The sequence below is a fragment of the Mobula hypostoma genome, unplaced genomic scaffold (genome assembly GCF_963921235.1).
Source record: "Mobula hypostoma unplaced genomic scaffold, sMobHyp1.1 scaffold_137, whole genome shotgun sequence".
Classification (NCBI taxonomy): domain Eukaryota; kingdom Metazoa; phylum Chordata; class Chondrichthyes; order Myliobatiformes; family Myliobatidae; genus Mobula; species Mobula hypostoma.
Genome location: NW_026948205.1, coordinates 201,410 through 219,597, shown reverse-complemented (window position 1 = coordinate 219,597; position 18,188 = coordinate 201,410). Strand labels below are relative to the sequence as shown.

Here is an 18,188-nt window from a genome sequence, read left to right as displayed (position 1 = left end):
AAGCCAAGATTGGACTGGTAGGCCACTCGAGAGCCCGTAAGTAGATCAGCAGAACGACGACCATCGTCCTCGACCTGGAGGGACAGCCACGACGAATGGCGGGGTAGAAGCCGTTCCTGACCCTGGTGGGACGGGCATTGGGGCTTTCTGTACCTCCTGCCCGATGGGGAGTGGGAACTGAATTAACTTTACGACTTGCATCCTTCACGTGCACGGGGAGTCAAAATCTTCACGTTGCGTCTCCGTTCAAACGTGCCAATTGCAGCAATTTGTAATAAATGTTATGTAGAACAGGAGAGTCAATGCAGCATAGAAACACAGTTGTGTCAGCGTGAGTTAATCAGTCTGGTGGCCTGGTGGGAGAAGCTGTCCCGGAGCCTGTCGGTCCTGGCTTTTATGCTGCGATACCGTTTCCCGGGCGGTAGCAGCTGGAACAGATTGTGTCTCGGGTCCCCACTGATCCTTTGGACCCCCTTTTCTTTTCCAATATTTTTATTAATATCAAAATGTTAAACATAACACAGCATTAATACAAAGCTATTGGGATTACAATATCAATTACAATCCTGACGAAGGGTCTCGGCCTGAAACGTCGACTGCACCTCTTCCTAGAGATGCTGCCTGGCCTGCTGCGTTCACCAGCAACTTTGATGTGTGTGTTGCTTGAAATTCCAGCATCTGCAGAATTCCAGTTGTTTGGGATTACATTGTTAATAATTAGCATTTATAAATATAAACTCGGTTAACACCCAGTTTGTGAGAGCAGGAGTTCGGCACGGACTAGAAGGGCCGAGATGGCCTGTTTCCCTGCTGTAATTGTCATGTGGTTAACGCACAGATATTAAACCTCCCAAAATCTTACAGAATACGAATATAATGTAAGAAAAAAAAATGCAGAGGGAGCATGAGAAAAAAAGAAATAAAAACAAAATACCCCAAAAAGAAAACTAATCAAAACAATACTACTTTATTGTCGCCAAACAATTGATACCAGAAGCGTACAATCATCACAGCGATACAGTATTTGATTCTGCTCTTCGTGCTCCCTGGAGTACAAATCCAGAGTAAATTTAAATTATAAATCATAAACAGGAAAATGGAAAATAAGGTAGTGCAAAAAAGCCAAGAGGCAGGTACGGATATTTGGAGGGTATGGCCCAGAAGGTCTCCAGGGCGCAGGGCCTGGGCACGGTTTGTATGGAAGACCGGCAGTTGCCCATGCTGCTAGTCTCCCCTCTCCACGACACCGACGTTGTCCAAGGGAAGGGCGTTAGGACCCGTACAGCTTGGCACCGGTGTCGTCACAGAGCAATGTGTGGTTAAGTGCCTTGCTCAAGGACACAACACGCTGCCTCAGCCGAGACTCGAACTGGCGACCTTCAGATCACTAGACCGACGCCTTAACCACTTGGCCACGCGCCAACACACAGTAACATAAATGTCAAACAGTTTAGCAAAGTTTATACACACACACACGCATATATATACATATATATGTATATAGATATATATATATGTGTGTGTGTGTGTGTATACATATATATATATATAAATATATATATATATATATACACACACACACACATATACATACATATATATGTGTATATAGATATATATATAAGTGTGTGTGTATATATATATATATATATATATATATATATATGTACACACACACACACTTATATTTGTAGAAATAGAAAAACAAGCTTCTTCAAGGCTGGGGTAAGTGGATGCAGTCTTATGGTGATGGGTAAAGTTGAGTTCAGTTCGTGGTATTGAGCTGAGTAATGATGGAGAGAGGGAGGTGTTTGGTTCTTCAGGTGAGCTGATGCTGTCGATCTTCCCGTTGTCCTCCGAGACTTCCAAGTTCGCCAGACTTGACCACCGTAAGAGCCCGCTGTCTTCGAGTGATAGCCTACCAACCCAGGCGAGGGTTGGACACTCTGGTAGACTCCACAGGGTCGCTCTTTCACGCACTGACAATCACAGATCGATACCTCGCAATCGTTCCTCAGTCCCACACTCCTGGGAAACTGGACAGGATCGTGGTAACTTCACCACAGCCTTGTGCGTCGGCGTGTCCCGTGAAACCAGCAATTACGCTGGTTTAAATACTGTTGTGCTGGACACCAGCCGTCCATCAAGTAGCCCCTCCCTTCTCACTCTGCAGGAACTGAGAGGCGGCCAGTGTCCTTGCAGAAAGTGTAAACATGCTGCAGAGAAACCATAACACCATCTCCAAGCAGTCTTCGTCTGTCTCTCTCTTAATAACTAGTTGTCCGTGTTGGACATATCTATCTATCTCTCTCTCTCTCTCTCTATCTATCTCTCTCTCTCTCAATAACGAGATGTCCGTGTTGGACACCTCTCTCTCTCTCCCTCTCCCTCTCTCTCTCCCCCCTCTCTCTCTCTCTCTCTCTCTCTCTCTCACATAAGGGATCATTCAAGATCCCGTCACAGAGGAGAGAGAAGGGGAGGGAGGGAGAGACGGGAAGAGAGAGAGAGGGCGAGGGGGGAGAGAAAGTGTGGAGAGAGAAGGGGCGTGAGGTGGGGAGAGAGGAGGGGGTAAATAGGAGAGAGAAGGGGAGATACGAGGGAGATGGAGGGTGAAGGGAGGGAGACAGAGAGGTGGGAGAGGAGAGGGACGATGGGAGGGAGACGGGGTGAGGTGGGAGAGACGAAGGAGATATAGGGTGAAGGGAGGGAGACAGACAGAGAGGTGGGAGAGGAGGGGGACGATGGGAGGGAGACGAGGGTGAGGGGGGAGAGACGAGGGAGATGGAGGGTGATAGGAGGGAGACAGGTGGGAGAGGAGGGGGACGATGGGAGGGAGATGGGGGTGAGGTGGGAGGGACGAGGGAGATGGACGGTGATGGGAGGGAAATGAGGGTGAGGCGGGAGAGACGAGGGAGATGGAGGGTGATGGGAGGGAAATGAGGGTGAGGTGGGAGAGACGAGGGAGATGGATGGTGAAAGGAGGAAGACAGACAGAGAGGTGGGAGAGGAGGGGGGACGATGGGAGGCAGACGGGGGTGAGGTGGGAGAGACGAGGGAGATGGAGGGTGATGGGAGGGAAATGAGGGTGTGGGAGAGACGAGGGAGATGGAGGGTGAAGGGAGGGAGACAGACAGAGAGGTGGGAGAGGAGGGGGGAACGATGGGAGGGAGACGGGGGTGAGGGGGGAGAGACGAGGGAGATGGACGGTGATGGGAGGGAAATGAGGGTGAGGTGGGAGAGACGAGGAAGATGGAGGGTGAAGGGAGGGAGACAGAGAGGTGGGAGAGGAGGGGGGACGATGGGAGGGAGACGGGGGTGAGGTGGGAGAGACGAGGGTGATGGACGGTGATGGGAGGGAAATGAGGGTGAGGTGGGAGAGACGAGGGAGATGGAGGGTGATGGGAGGGAGACAGAGAGGTGGGAGAGGAGGGGGGACGATGGGAGGGAGACGGGGGTGAGGTGGGAGAGACCAGGGAGATGGACGGTGATGAGAGGGAAATGAGGGTGAGGTGGGAGAGACGAGGGAGATGGAGGGTGAAGGGAGGGAGACAGAGAGGTGGGAGAGGAGGGGGGATGATGGGAGGGAGACGGGGGTGAGGTGGGAGAGACGAGGGTGATGGACGGTGATGGGAGGGAAATGAGGGTGAGGTGGGAGAGACGAGGGAGATGGAGGGTGATGGGAGGGAGACAGACAGAGAGGTGGGAGAGGAGGGGGGACGATGGGAGGGAGACGGGGGTGAGGGGGGAGAGACGAGGGAGATGGACGGTGATGGGAGGGAAATGAGGGTGAGGTGGGAGAGACGAGGAAGATGGAGGGTGAAGGGAGGGAGACAGAGAGGTGGGAGAGGAGGGGGGACGATGGGAGGGAGACGGGGGTGAGGTGGGAGAGACCAGGGAGATGGAGGGTGATGGGAGGGAAATGAGGGTGAGGTGGGAGAGACGAGGGAGATGGAGGGTGAAGGGAGGGAGACAGACAGAGAGGTGGGAGAGGAGGGGGGACGATGGGAGGGAGACGGGGGTGAGGTGGGAGAGACCAGGGAGATGGAGGGTGAAGTGAGAGAGACAGAGAGACAGGTGGGAGAGGACGGGGTAGTACTGTATTCTGGGGCCGAAGGGCCTGGGCCGGACGGTTTCCTTTTCGGTATTCCATTCCTGACCTCCGGATCTGTCCCTCCCCCGCCAGGCAGACGGAGTACACCATGGTGGCCGGGTACGGGACCTACCCGTCGAGGAAATCCCAGGTAGGTTCAGCTGGGGCTGGTTTCCCCATGCGCCACGGGTTGAGGGGGGGTGCCCACTTCGACCGCGCGCACAGCCCCTGCCACGCACCACCACCCCCACATGCAAATCACCCTCTTGTCTACTTCCAATCTCCCCCCTCCCTCACCCCAACCAGGTCTGGACCTTCCCCGTCCTGGAGCAGGAGGGCGGAATCGGGACGTCCAGTCGGTGAGTGTTTGTCGGGGCTGTCTCCCACTCTACCCCCTCTCCCTCCTTCCCCCTCCCTCAACCCCCTCTCCCTCTCTGCCTCTCCCTCCCTCCTCTCCCTCTCTACCCCCTCTCCCTCTCCCTCCCTCTCTCTCTACCCCCTCTCCCTCTCCCTCCCTCCCCCCCTCTCCCTCTCTACCCCTCTCCCTCTCTCTCCCTCCCCCTCACCCTCTCCCTCCCCCCTCTCCCTCCCTCCCCCTCCCCCTCTCCCTCCCCCCTCTCCCTCTCCCTCCCCCCTCTCCCTCTCCCTCTCGACCCCCTCTCCCTCTCTGCCTCCCTCCCCCCTCTTTACCCCCCTCCCTCCCTCCCCCCTCTTTACCCCCCTCCCTCCCTCCCTCCCCCTCTCCCTCCCTCCCTCCCCCTCTCCCTCCCTCTCTCCCTCCCTCCCTCCCCCTCTCCCTCTCCCTTCCTCCCCCTCTCCCTTCCTCCCCCTCCCTCCCTCTCCCCCTCCCTCCCCCTCTCCCTCTCTACCCCCTCTCCCTCTCTGCCTCTCCCTCCCTCCCCCTCCCTCTCCCCCACCCTCTCGACCCCCTCTCCCTCTCTGCCTCTGCCTCCCTCCCCCCTCTTTACCCCCCTCCCTCCCTCCCTCCCCCTCTCCCTCTCCCTCCCTCCCTCTCCCTTCCTCCCCCTCCCTCTCCCCCTCCCTCCCTCTCCCCCTCCCTCCCCCTCTCCCTCTCTACCCCCTCTCCCTCTCTGCCTCTCCCTCCCTCCCCCCTCCCTCTCCCCCACCCTCCCTCCCCCTCTCCCTCTCGACCCCCTCTCCCTCTCTGCCTCTCCCTCCCTCCTCTCCCTCTCGACCCCCTCTCCCTCTGCCTCCCTCCCCCCTCTTTACCCCCCTCCCTCCCTCCCTCCCCCTCTCCCTCTCCCCCTCTCCCTCTCGACCCCCTCTCCCTCTCGACCCCCTCTCCCTCTCTGCCTCTCCCTCCCTCCCTCTCCCCCTCCCTCCCTCTCTCCCTCTCTGCCTCTCCCTTCCTCCTCTACCTCTCTGCCTCTCCCTCCCTCCCCGCCTCTCCCTCCCTCCCTCTCTGCCTCTCCCTCCCTCCCCCTCCCTCTCTGCCTCTCCCTCCCTCCCCCCTCCCTCTCTGCCTCTCCCTCTCTACCCCCTCCCCCTCTCTTCCTCTCCCTCTTTACCCCCTCTCCCTCCCTCCCCCTCTCCCTCTCTCCCCCTCTCCCTCCCTCCCCACTCTCCCTCTCTACCCCCTCTCCCTCTTTACCCCCTCTCCCTCTCCCTCCCCACTCTCCCTCTCTACCCCCTCTCCCTCTCTTCCTCTCCCTCTTTACCCCCTCTCCCCCCCTCCCTCTCTCCCTCTCTGCCTCTCCCTCCCTCCCCCTCTCTACCCCCTCTCCCTCTCCCTCCCTCCCCACTCTCCCTCTCTACGCCCTCTCCCTCTCTCTCTTTACCCTCTCTCCCTCCCTCCCTCCCCCTCTCTCCCCCTCTCTGCCTCTCCCTCCCTCCCCCTCTCTACCCCCCTCCCTCTCTGCCTCTCCCTCCCTCCCCACTCTCCCTCTCTACCCCCTCTCCCTCCCTCCCTCCCCCTCTCCCTCTCTCCCTCCCCCTCTCCCTCTCTACCCCCTCTCCCTCTCTTCCTCTCCCTCTTTACCCCATCTCCCTCCCTCCCTCCCCCTCTACCTCTCTACCCCCTCTCCCTCTCTGCCTCTCCCTCCCTCCCCCTCTCTACCCCCTCTCCCTCTCTGCCTCTCCCTCCCTCCCCAGTCCCTCAACCCCCTTTCCTTCCACCCTCTCTCCCTCCCCTTATTTCCCTCTCCCCCTTTCTCACTCCCATCTCTCTCCCAACCCCCAACTTCTCTCTCTCGCATGTCTCCAAACGTCTCTCTCCCCCGCAGGCCGTCCATCGCAAAGTTAAACATTTACTACCGGGAGCTGAATTTTAAAACCACCAAGGAGACGCCTGCAATCCCAGTGAGTGAGGGAGACGGGGAGGGGTGACGGAGACGGGGAGGGGTGTAGGGGAGGGAGACGGGGAGGGGTGTAGGGGAGGGAGGGGGTGACGGAGACGGGGAGGGGTGTAGGGGAGGGAGGGGGTGATGGAGACGGGGAAGGGTGTAGGGGAGGGAGGGGGTGACGGATCAGGGAGGGAGGGGGTGATGGAGATGGGGAAGGGTGTAGGGGAGGGAGGGGGTGACGGAGACGGGGAGGGAGGGGGTGAGGGAGACGGGGAGGGGTGTAGGGGAGGGAGGGGGTGACGGAGACGGGGAGGGAGGGGGTGAGGGAGACGGGGAGGGGTGTAGGGGAGGGAGGGGGTGAGGGAGATGGGGAGGGGTGTAGGGGAGGAGGGGATGATGTAGATGAGGGGTGCTGGGTAGGGAGGAAGGGATGAAGGGCAGCTGATTCAGGAATGGGACCTGCTTACTGACCCTCCGCTCTTCTCTGCCCCCCACCCCGCAGGCCGTGGTGATGCTCTCCTCACTGGGGAGCCAGTGGAGCCTCTGGTTCGGATCCTCCATCCTCTCCCTCGTCGAGCTCCTCGAGCTGCTGCTCGACATGGCCGCCGTCTGCCTCATCCTGGCACTGGGCCCCAGGCTGCGTCGCACCGCCTCGTTTCTCCCCGCTCCCGGCCCGGAAACCCCTCCCGGCTCGTCCTGCTCCCCACCGATCCCTCTGCGTCCCATTCTCTCCCTCGAGCCGACTCCGGCCTGCGGGGTCGACGGTCCCCCGTGGGACGTCGGCCCCGAGGACGGGAGGGGGCCGGCCCCCTGACCGGGCAACAGCGGCGGCAGAGGGGTAGGGGAACCGATGTACCCCACAGCGCCTCCACAACCCCCCCGCAAATCGTCCACTCCTGTCCTCCGCTCCAGCCCGGCGAGGAGGCCATTTTGTTCGGGCCTAGTCAGCGTCGCCGCGGAAACCAGGGGCCTTAAATAAATGGTTCGATGACAAACTGCTTTGCTGTCCGTTATTGGGGAGGGGAAGGGCGAGGGAAGGAGGGAAAGGGAGGGAGGGTGGGGAAAGAGATCTGAGGAGAAGGAGTGACTGACGGGGAAGGGGCTGGAGACAGAACGGAAGGAAAGGAAAGGAGGGGGGATTGGAATGCAAGGCCATAGCATCGCAATCTCTCCCCTCCTCCTCCCTCACTCCCTCCCTCTATCCCACCCCCTGCATCAGCCTCCCCTCATATTTCACACATCTCACCCTCTCTGCCTCCCTACTCTTCCCCCTTTCTCAATCCCTTCTCGCCCTCTTCTCCCTCCCTACTCCCTCTTTCTCTCCTGCGCTCTGACCATCTTCTCTTCCCCCTCTCTCTCGCTCATCCTCTATCTGACTTTCCCTCCCACTCCATCTCACTCTTTTCTCACCCTCTTCTCCTCCCACACCCCCCTCTTATCTCTGTCTCTCCCTCCCCTCTCACCTCTCTCCACCCTCACGAACTCCCTCTCCCCACCTCTTTCTGTCCCCCTCCCGCCCCCTCTGTCTCTTCTCACCCTCTCCCTGACTCTCTCCTCTCCCTCCATCTCTCTTTCGGCCCCCTCTCTCCCCAGCATTATCAGACCCCTCCCTAACCCCTCACTCACCCTCCCACCTCTTTCTTTCCCCTCTCCACACCCTTTCTCCCCACACTCTCTAACCCCCTCCCCTCCCCCACACGTCCCTCTCCCTCCCTCTTTCCCTCCCGCCCCTTCCACTCTCTGTCCCTCCTCTCCCCCTCCATCTCCCTCCCTCCTCCCCCTCTATCCACCCCTACCCCCTCCCTCCCTCCTCCCCTTCCCCCTCCCTCCCACTCTCTCACATCCCCTCCCGCTCCCCATCCCTCCAACACTCTCCCTCCCACACCCTCCCTCCTCCCCTCCCCCTCCCACCCCTCACCCCTCCCTCCCCTCCCCCACGCCCTCCCCTCCTCCCCCTCCTCAATCCTCCGTCACCCCTCCCTCTCTCCTCCCCTCCCCTCCCCTCCGCTCCTCTCCCTCCCCCTCTCCTCCGTCCTCCCCTCCTCCTCCCACCCCTCACCCCTCCTTCCCCCTCCCACCCCTCACCCCTCCCTCCCCCTCCCACCCCTCACACCTCCCTCCCCCTCCCACCCCTCACCCCTCCCTCCCCTCCCCCACGCCCTCCCCTCCTCCCTCCCCTCCCCCACGCCCTCCCCTCCTCCCTCTCCATCCCCTCCTCCCTCTCCCCTCCCCTCCTCCCTCTCCCTCTCCCTCCCCTCCTCCCTCTCCCTCTCCCTCCCCCTCCCCTCCTCCCCCTCCCTCACCCTCCCCCTACTCAATCCTCCGTCACCCCTCCCCCCCCCACCCGCTCCCCTGTCCCCCCCCCCGGCCCGCTCCCCTGTCCCCCCCCCCCCGGCCCGCTCCCCTGTCCCCCCCCCCCGGCCCGCTCCCCTGTCCCCCCCCCCCCCCCGGCCCGCGCCCCCCCGGTCCCCCCCCCCGGCCCGCTCCCCTGTCCCCCCCCCCGGCCCGCTCCCCGGTCCCCCCCCCGGCCCGCTCCCCGGTCCCCCCCCCGGCCCGCTCCCCGGTCCCGGTCCCGGTCCCCCCCCCGGCTCTGACTGACGGACGGGGCGGGGTGACAGCGCTGGGCGGTACAGACGCGGCCGGGGCCCAGTCACAAGCCGGCCTGGATCCGGCTGCGCAGACCCGGAGGCTGTGAAACCGAAAGAGGAAGCGATGCGCGGCGTCCAAATCGGGACAGATCGGGGCCTCCGTGACCGGCAGCCCACATCCAAACCCGACGGCAATGCTCCACAAAATCGTCCCCCTCTTCCTGTTCACCGGTGAGATTTCCCATTCACTGCCGGGAGTGTGTGATGGGACGGTGTGGAGGGAGATTCACTCTGTGTCTGACCCCGGGAGTGTGTGATGGGACGGTGTGGAGGGAGATTCACTCTGTGTCTGACCCCGGGAGTGTGTGATGGGACGGTGTGGAGGGAGATTCACTCTGTGTCTGACCCCGGGAGTGTGTGATGGGACGGTGTGGAGGGAGATTCACTCTGTGTCTGACCCAGGGAGTGTGTGATGGGACGGTGTGGAGGGAGATTCACTCTGTGTGTCTGACCCCGGGAGTGTGTGATGGGACGGTGTGGAGGGAGATTCACTCTGTGTCTGACCCCGGGAGTGTGTGATGGGACGGTGTGGAGGGAGATTCACTCTGTGTCTGACCCCGGGAGTGTGTGATGGGACGGTGTGGAGGGAGATTCACTTTGTGTCTGACCCCGGGAGTGTGTGATGGGACGGTGTGGAGGGAGATTCACTCTGTGTCTGACCCCGGGAGTGTGTGATGGGACAGTGTGGAGGGAGATTCACTCTGTGTGTCTCACCCCGGGAGTGTGTGATGGGACGGTGTGGAGGGAGATTCACTCTGTCTGAGGCCAGGAGTGTGTGATGGGACGGTGTGGAGGGAGATTCACTGTGTGTGTCTGACCCCGGGAGTGTGTGATGGGACAGGGTGGAGGGAGATTCACTCTGTGTCTGACCCCGGGAGTGTGTGATGGGACGGTGCGGAGGGAGATTCACTCTGTGTCCGACCCCGGGAGTGTGTGATGGGACGGTGTGGAGGGAGATTCACTCTGTCTGAGGCCAGGAGTGTGTGATGGGACGGTGTGGAGGGAGATTCACTCTGTGTCTGACTCCGGGAGTGTGTGATGGGACGGTGTGGAGAGAGATTCACTCTGTGTCTGACCCCGGGAGTGTGTGATGGGACGGTGTGGAGGGAGATTCACTCTGTCTGAGGCCAGGAGTGTGTGATGGGACGGTGTGGAGGGAGATTCACTCTGTGTCTGACCCTGGGAGTGAGTGATGGGACGGTGTGGAGGGAGATTCACTCTGTGTGTCTGACCCCGGGAGTGTGTGATGGGACGGTGTGGAGGGAGATTCACTCTCTGTCTGACCCCGGGAGAGTGTGATGGGACGGTGCGGAGGGAGATTCACTCTGTGTCTGACCCCGGGAGTGTGTGATGGGACGGTGTGGAGGGAGATTCACTGTGTGTGTCTGACCCCGGGAGTGTGTGATGGGACGGTGCGGAGGGAGATTCACTCTGTGTCTGACCCCGGGAGTGTGTGATGGGACGGTGTGGAGGGAGATTCACTCTGTGTCTGACCCAGGGAGAGTGTGATGGGACGGTGCGGAGGGAGATTCACACTGTGTCTGACCCCGGGAGTGTGTGATGGGACGGTGTGGAGGGAGATTCACTTTGTGTCTGACCCCGGGAGTGTGTGATGGGACGGTGTGGAGAGAGATTCACTCTGTGTCTGACCCCGGGAGTGTGTGATGGGACGGTGTGGAGGGAGATTCACTCTGTGTCTGACCCTGGGAGTGTGTGATGGGACGGTGTGGAGGGAGATTCACTGTGTGTGTCTGACCCCGGGAGTGTGTGATGGGACAGGGTGGAGGGAGATTCACTCTGTGTCTGACCCCGGGAGTGTGTGATGGGACGGTGCGGAGGGAGATTCACTCTGTGTCCGACCCCGGGAGTGTGTGATGGGACGGTGTGGAGAGAGATTCACTCTGTGTCTGACCCCGGGAGTGTGTGATGGGACGGTGTGGAGGGAGATTCACTCTGTCTGAGGCCAGGAGTGTGTGATGGGACGGTGTGGAGGGAGATTCACTGTGTGTGTCTGACCCCGGGAGTGTGTGATGGGACAGGGTGGAGGGAGATTCACTCTGTGTCTGACCCCGGGAGTGTGTGATGGGACGGTGCGGAGGGAGATTCACTCTGTGTCCGACCCCGGGAGTGTGTGATGGGACGGTGTGGAGAGAGATTCACTCTGTGTCTGACCCCGGGAGTGTGTGATGGGACGGTGTGGAGGGAGATTCACTCTGTCTGAGGCCAGGAGTGTGTGATGGGACGGTGTGGAGGGAGATTCACTCTGTGTCTGACTCCGGGAGTGTGTGATGGGACGGTGTGGAGAGAGATTCACTCTGTGTCTGACCCCGGGAGTGTGTGATGGGACGGTGTGGAGGGAGATTCACTCTGTCTGAGGCCAGGAGTGTGTGATGGGACGGTGTGGAGGGAGATTCACTCTGTGTCTAATCCCGGGAGTGTGTGATGGGACGGAGTGGAGGGAGATTCACTCTGTGTGTCTGACCCCGGGTGTGTGTGATGGGACGGTGTGGAGGGAGATTCACTCTGTGTCTGATCCCGGAAGTGTGTGATGGGACGATGCGCTGGGAGATTCAATCTGTGTTTGACCGGAGGAGTATGCAATGGGACGGTGTGGAGGGAGGGTCACTCTGTGTCTGATCCCGGAAGTGTGTGATGGGACGATGCGCTGGGAGATTCAATCTGTGTTTGACCGGAGGAGTATGCAATGGGACGGTGTGGAGGGAGGGTCACTCTGTGTGTCTGACCCCGGGAGTGTGTGATGGGACGGTTTGGAGGGAGATTCACTCTGTGTGTCTGACCCCGGGAGTGTGTGATGGGACGGTGTGGAGGGAGATTCACTCTGAGTTTGACCCCGGGAGTGTGTGATGGGACGGTGCGGAGGGAGATTCACTCTGAGTTTGACCCAGAGCAGTGTACAGAGGGACGTTCACTGTGTTTGACCCCTGCAGCTCTGGGGTGCCGGGGTGACCCCGGGGAGCTCCCTGAGAGGTCGGTGACCGACGTGGTGGTGGACTGTTGGTTCTTGGAAGAGGCCAAATCTCGGTCGGCGGGTCTCGGGGTCGCATTTTCCCGGTCCAAGGCTCTGCTGGTCCTACGTAACGTCAGCATCTCCTCCGAGTCCAGCCCAGACCCCTGGAGCAGCTTCCAAATTCCCGAGGGGGATGACGAATTGATCGTCATCGAGGTCGACAGTGAGTTATACCTTCTTCCTCCCTCCCATTTCATGTTCAGCTCCCCCGCCACCCCGCTGCACGCGGCGTAGTCTCCGTCACCCCCTCCCTCCCCGTCTCCGTCAGCCCGTCCCTCATACCCTACACCCCTCCCCGTATCCGACCCTCCCTCCCTCCCCTGCGCTCCGCTGTCTCCGTCGCCCCATTCCCTGCCCTGCGCAGTGAATTTCTCCTCCCCTCGCACTCGGCCTTGTCTCCGTCCATCCTTTGCTGCCCGAAAGTTGTCTGAAGGCAGGACAGACCCGTTAATTCGTGGGAGAAACCCCCAATCTTTGCCAGTTCTTTTTCCCCTCTCCCCCTCTTCCTCTGTCTCAAAGTGCCTCTCCTGTCTCCCTCTCCCTCTGTCTCTCTCTCCGTCTCACATTCTCTCTCTCTGTCTCACATTCTCTCTCTCCTCTCTCTGTCACATTCTCTCTCTCCACTCTCTCTCCCTCTGTCTCACATTCTCTCTCTCCTCTCTCTCTGTCTCACACTCTCTCTCCCTCTGTCTCACACTCTCCTCTCTCTCTGTCTCACACTCTCTCTCTCTCCTCTGCCTCACATTCTCTCTCTCCCTCTGCCTCACACTCTCTCTCTCTCTCTCTGTCTCACATTCTCTCTCTCCCTCTGTCTCACACTCTCTCTCTCTCCCTCTGTCTCACACTCTCTCTCTCCCTCTGTCTCACACTCTCTCTCTCTCTGTCTCACATTCTCTCTCTCTCTGTCTCACACTCTCTCTCTCCCTCTGTCTCACACTCTCTCTCTGTCTCACATTCTCTCTCTCCCTCTGTCTCACACTCTCTCTCTCTCTCTGCCTCGCACTCTCTCTCTCTCTGTCTCGCACTCTCTCTCTCCCTCTGCCTCACACTCTCTCTCTCCCTCTGCCTCACACTCTCTCTCTCCCTCTGTCTCACACACTCTCTCTCTCTGTCTCACATTCTCTCTCTCTCTGTCTCACACTCTCTCTCTCTCCCTCTGTCTCACACTCTCTCTCTCCCTCTGTCTCACACTCTCTCTCTCTCCCTCTGTCTCACACTCTCTCTCTCCCTCTGTCTCACACTCTCTCTCTCTCTCTGCCTCACACTCTCTCTCTCCCTCTGTCTCACATTCTCTCTCTCTGTCTCACACTCTCTCTCTCTCCCTCTGTCTCACATTCTCTCTCTCCCTCTGCCTCACACTCTCTCTCTCCCTCTGTCTCACATTCTCTCTCTCTCTGTCTCACACTCTCTCTCTCCCTCTGTCTCACACTCTCTCTCTCTCTCTGCCTCACACTCTCTCTCTCCCTCTGTCTCACATTCTCTCTCTCTGTCTCACACTCTCTCTCTCTCCCTCTGTCTCACATTCTCTCTCTCTCTGTCTCACACTCTCTCTCTCTCTCTGTCTCACATTCTCTCTCTCCCTCTGCCTCACACTCTCTCTCTCCCTCTGTCTCACACTCTCTCTCTCCTTCTGTCTCACATTCTCTCTCTCTGTCTCACACTCTCTCTCTCCCTCTGTCTCACACTCTCTCTCTCCCTCTGTCTCACATTCTCTCTCTCTCTGTCTCACACTCTCTCTCTCCCTCTGTCTCACACTCTCTCTCTCCCTCTGTCTCACACTCTCTCTCTCCCTCTGTCTCACATTCTCTCTCTCCCTCTGCCTCACACTCTCTCTCTCACATTCCCTCTCTTCACTCTCTCTGTCTCACATTCTCTCTCTCCTCTCTCTCCATCTCACACTCTCTCTCTCTCTCTCTCCCCCCTCTCCTCCTGTCTCACACTCTCTCTCTCCACTCTCTCTGTCTCACATTCTCTCCCTCCTCTCTCTCTTTCTCACACTCTCTCTCCCCTCCCTCTGCCTCACACTCTCTCTCTCCCTCTGTCTCACATTCTCTCCCTCTGTCTCACATTCTCTCTCTCTCTGTCTCACACTCTCTCTCTCTCCCTCTGTCTCACATTCTCTCTCTCTCTCTGTCTCACATTCTCTCTCTCTCCCTCTGTCTCACATTCTCTCTCTCTCCCTCTGCCTCACACTCTCTCTCTCTCTGTCTCACACTCTCTCTCTCTCTGTCTCACATTCTCTCTCTCTCCCTCTGCCTCACACTCTCTCTCTCCCTCTGTCTCACACTCTCTCTCTCCCTCTGTCTCACATTCTCTCTCTCTGTCTCACACTCTCTCTCTCCCTCTGTCTCACATTCTCTCTCTCTGTCTCACACTCTCTCTCCCCTCTCTCTGTCTCACACTCTCTCTCTCCCTCTGTCTCACATTCTCTCTCTCTCCCTCTGCCTCACACTCTCTCTCTCTGTCTCACACTCTCTCTCTCTCTGTCTCACATTCTCTCTCTCTCCCTCTGCCTCACACTCTCTCTCTCCCTCTGTCTCACACTCTCTCTCTCCCTCTGTCTCACATTCTCTCTCTCTGTCTCACACTCTCTCTCTCCCTCTGTCTCACATTCTCTCTCTCTGTCTCACACTCTCTCTCTCCCTCTGTCTCACATTCTCTCTCTCTCTGTCTCACACTCTCTCTCTCCCTCTGTCTCACATTCTCTCTCTCTCCCTCTGCCTCACACTCTCTCTCTCACATTCTCTCTCTCTTCTCTCTCCATCTCACACTCTCTCTCTCCCTTCTCCTCCTGTCTCACACTTTCTCTCTCCACTCTCTCTGTCTCACATTCTCTCCCTCCTCTCTCTCTTTCTCACACTCTCTCTCCCCTCCCTCTGTCTCACACTCTCTCTCCCTTCTCCTCCTGTCTCACACTGTCTCTCCACTCTCTCTGTCTCACATTCTCTCTCTCCTCTCTCTCTGTCTCACACTCTCTCTCTCTCTCTCCCCTCTCCTCCTGTCTCACGGCCTCTCTCCCTGTCTCTCTCTCTCCGCTCAGCTTCCGGCCTGTCGATCCCGGAGGGAGACACCTGGCTGCACGCCGACTGCGCCGGGGAGCAGATCGAGTGCGAGGTCGGGGCCCTGCCGGAGGACGGTGACGGGGAACCGGGGGCCGACCGCAGGTACCTGGCCAGCCTGCAGCTCCCCAGCTCCAACCTGGGCATGACGCTGATGCTGGTGGGCCGGGGTGAGGCCGCCAGGGTGGTTCCAACTGCAGGTAACGACTCGGAGATGGGGTCCCGTGGAGGTGGAGCGGGAGGGAGGGATGAGACACCAGTCAGGCCACACCTGGGAGTATTGTCCACAGATTTAGGCCCCGCATTTCAGAAAGGATGTGTTGCCAGGGGGAGAGAGTCCTGAGGAAGATTCTGGCAATGAAGGGGTTAACACAGGAGTGTTCGGCAGCTTCGGGCCTGCACGCGCTCGAATTTTAGAAGGAGGAGGCGGGAGAAGGTATCTCGTTGAAACCCTACCGAACTTTGCAGTACCAAGTGTCAAGTTTGCAGACAACACAAAGGTTGGTGGTGTTGTGGACAGTGTAGAGGGTTGTGGAAGATTGCAGAGAGACATTGATAGGATGCAGAAGTGGGCTGAGAAGTGGCAGATGGAGTTCAACCTGGAGAAGTGTGAGGTGGTACACTTTGGAAGGACAAACTCCAAGGCAGAGTACAAAGTAAATGGCAGGATACTTGGTAGTGTGGAGGAGCAGAGGGATCTGGGGGTACATGTCCACAGATCCCTGAAAGTTGCCTCACAGGTGGATAGGGTAGTTAAGAAAGCTTATGGGGTGTTAGCTTTCATAAGTCGAGGGATAGAGTTTAAGAGTCGCGATGTAATGATGCAGCTCTTTAAAACTCTGGTTAGGCCACACTTGGAGTACTGTGTCTAGTTCTGGTCACCTCACTATAGGAAGGATGTGGAAGCATTGGAAAGGGTACAGAGGAGATTTACCAGGGTGCTGCCTGGTTTAGAAAGTATGCATTATGATCAGAGATTAAGGGAGCTAGGGCTTTACTCTTTGGAGAGAAGGAGGATGAGAGGAGACATGATAGATGTGTACAAGATAATAAGAGGAATAGATAGAGTGGATAGCCAGCGCCTCTTCCCCAGGGCACCACTGCTCAATACAAGAGGACCTGGCTTTAAGGTGAGGGGTGGGAAGTTCAAGGGGGATATTAGAGGAAGGTTTTTTACTCAGAGAGTAGTTGGTGCGTGAAATACACTGCCTGAGTCAGTGGTGGACGCAGATACACTAGTGAAGTTTAAGAGACTACGAGACAGGTATATGGAGGAATTTAAGGTGGGGGCTTATATGGGAGGCAGGGTTTGGGGGTCGGCACAACATTGTGGGCCGAAGGGCCTGTAATGTGCCGTACTATTGTATGTTCTATGAATGTTGACAGGACTAGCTGGGGTGGATGCGGGCAGGGACGTCTCCCGTGGTGGTGGTGGAGGGGGGGGGCAACTGGAACTGGAGGGGAGGGCGCAGCTTCGAAATTGGGGGGTGGCCCTTTTGGAACGGAGGTGAGGGGGATTTTTTTTTTTTAGCCGGAGAGCGGTGAATCTGTGGAACGCTCTGGCACGGATTGCGGTGGAGGCCAAGTCTGTGGGTAATATCTCAGACATCCCACCTCTCCCGGAAGTTCCAGGGGTCTCCCGCCTATTGATAGCGGCTCCCTGACGCCCGCAAATTATGTACAATATCCCGGAAATCAATTTTTTTTTGAGAGCGAGAGAGAGAGAGAGAGAGACACATAACGAGAGAGTGACAGAGAGAGCATCCTGATTGGTCTCTCTTTGTGCTAAGTAGACCTATCATCTTTCTCTGTGGGCGGGCTTTACAGTCAACCTCTCCCTCTCCCTCTCTCTCTCTTTCATTGTCCATCAGTTCAGTTTAGTGTCCAGCAGCAGTTTTCCAGAGTTTTCCGGCGGGAGGAGAAGAGGGCAGCGCGACGCAGCTCTCCGGTGAAATGATATCGTATTTGTAAGTAGGATGCTGTGCACAATTCTGACTTGATGGAGACAGATGTGAGAAGCACAGAGGAACATTGTGTATCGGTGTGGCAGATTGGAGGACAATGTGTAGTGGTGTGCCTCAGGGATCTGTACCGGGTCCAATGTTGTTTGTAATATATATTAATGATCTAGATGACGGGGTGGTAAATTGGTTTAGTAAGTATGCAGATGATACTCAGATAGGTGGAGTTGTGGATAATGAAGCAGGTTTTCAAAACTTGCAGAGAGATTTAGGACAGTTGGAAGAGTGGGCTGAAAGATGGCAGATGGAGTTTAATGCTGATAAATGTGAGGTGCTACATTTTGGTAGGACTAATCAAAATAGGACATACATGGTAAATGGTAGGGCATTGAAGAATGCAGTAGAACTGAGGGATCTAGGAATAATGGTGCATAGTTCCCTGAAGGTGGAATCTCATGTGGATAGGGTGGTGAAGAAAGCTTTTGGTTTGCTGGCTTTTATAAACCAGAGCATTGAGTATAGGAGTTGGGATGTAATGTTGAAATTGTACAAGGCATTGGTGAGACCAAATGTGGAGTATTGTGTACAGTTCTGGTCACCGAATTATAGGAAAGATGTCAACAAAATTGAGAGAGTACAGAGGAGGTTTACTAAAATGTTGCCTGGGTTTCATCTCCGAAGTTACAGAGAAAGGTTGAACAAGTTGGGTCTTTATTCTTTGGAGCGTAGAAGGTTGAGGGGGGGACATGATAGAGGTGTTTAAAATTATGAGGGGGATAGATAGAGTTGACGTGGATAGGCTCTTTCCATTGAGAGTGGGGAAGATTCAAACAAGGGGGCATGGGTTGAGAATTGGAGGACAAAAGTTTAGGGGTAACACGAGGGGGAACTTCTTTACTCAGAGAGTGGTAGCTGTGTGGAACGAGCTTCCAGCAGAAGTGGTCGAGGCAGGTTCGATGTTGTTGTTTGAAGTTAAATTGGACAGATATATGGACAGGAAAGGAATGGAGGGTTATGGGCTGAGTGCAGGTCGGTGGGACTAGGTGAGAGTAAGAGTTCGGCACGGACTTGAAGGGCCAAGATGGCCTGTTTCCGTGCT

General features: G+C 57.5%; 2 protein-coding genes across 2 annotated transcripts in view; both read left to right on the top strand.

Annotated features, from left to right (window-relative positions):
- LOC134341808 (amiloride-sensitive sodium channel subunit alpha-like) overlaps positions 1–7,380 on the top strand; it is a gene marked incomplete at its 5' end in the record, with an annotated part of 47,388 nt that extends 40,008 nt beyond the window's left edge. The window contains 4 exons of the mRNA XM_063039746.1: positions 4,184–4,241; positions 4,397–4,449; positions 6,334–6,409; positions 6,896–7,380. Of these exons, the coding sequence (XP_062895816.1) occupies positions 4,184–4,241; positions 4,397–4,449; positions 6,334–6,409; positions 6,896–7,207 (499 nt within the window). The remainder of the gene's footprint in view (positions 1–4,183; positions 4,242–4,396; positions 4,450–6,333; positions 6,410–6,895) is intronic.
- Positions 7,381–8,969: 1,589 nt separating this feature from the next.
- The window catches only part of LOC134341806 (tapasin-related protein-like), a 32,108-nt gene continuing 22,889 nt past the window's right edge, over positions 8,970–18,188 (top strand). The window contains exons 1-3 of the mRNA XM_063039744.1: positions 8,970–9,212; positions 11,990–12,232; positions 15,110–15,328. Of these exons, the coding sequence (XP_062895814.1) occupies positions 9,176–9,212; positions 11,990–12,232; positions 15,110–15,328 (499 nt within the window). The 5' untranslated portion in view covers positions 8,970–9,175. The remainder of the gene's footprint in view (positions 9,213–11,989; positions 12,233–15,109; positions 15,329–18,188) is intronic.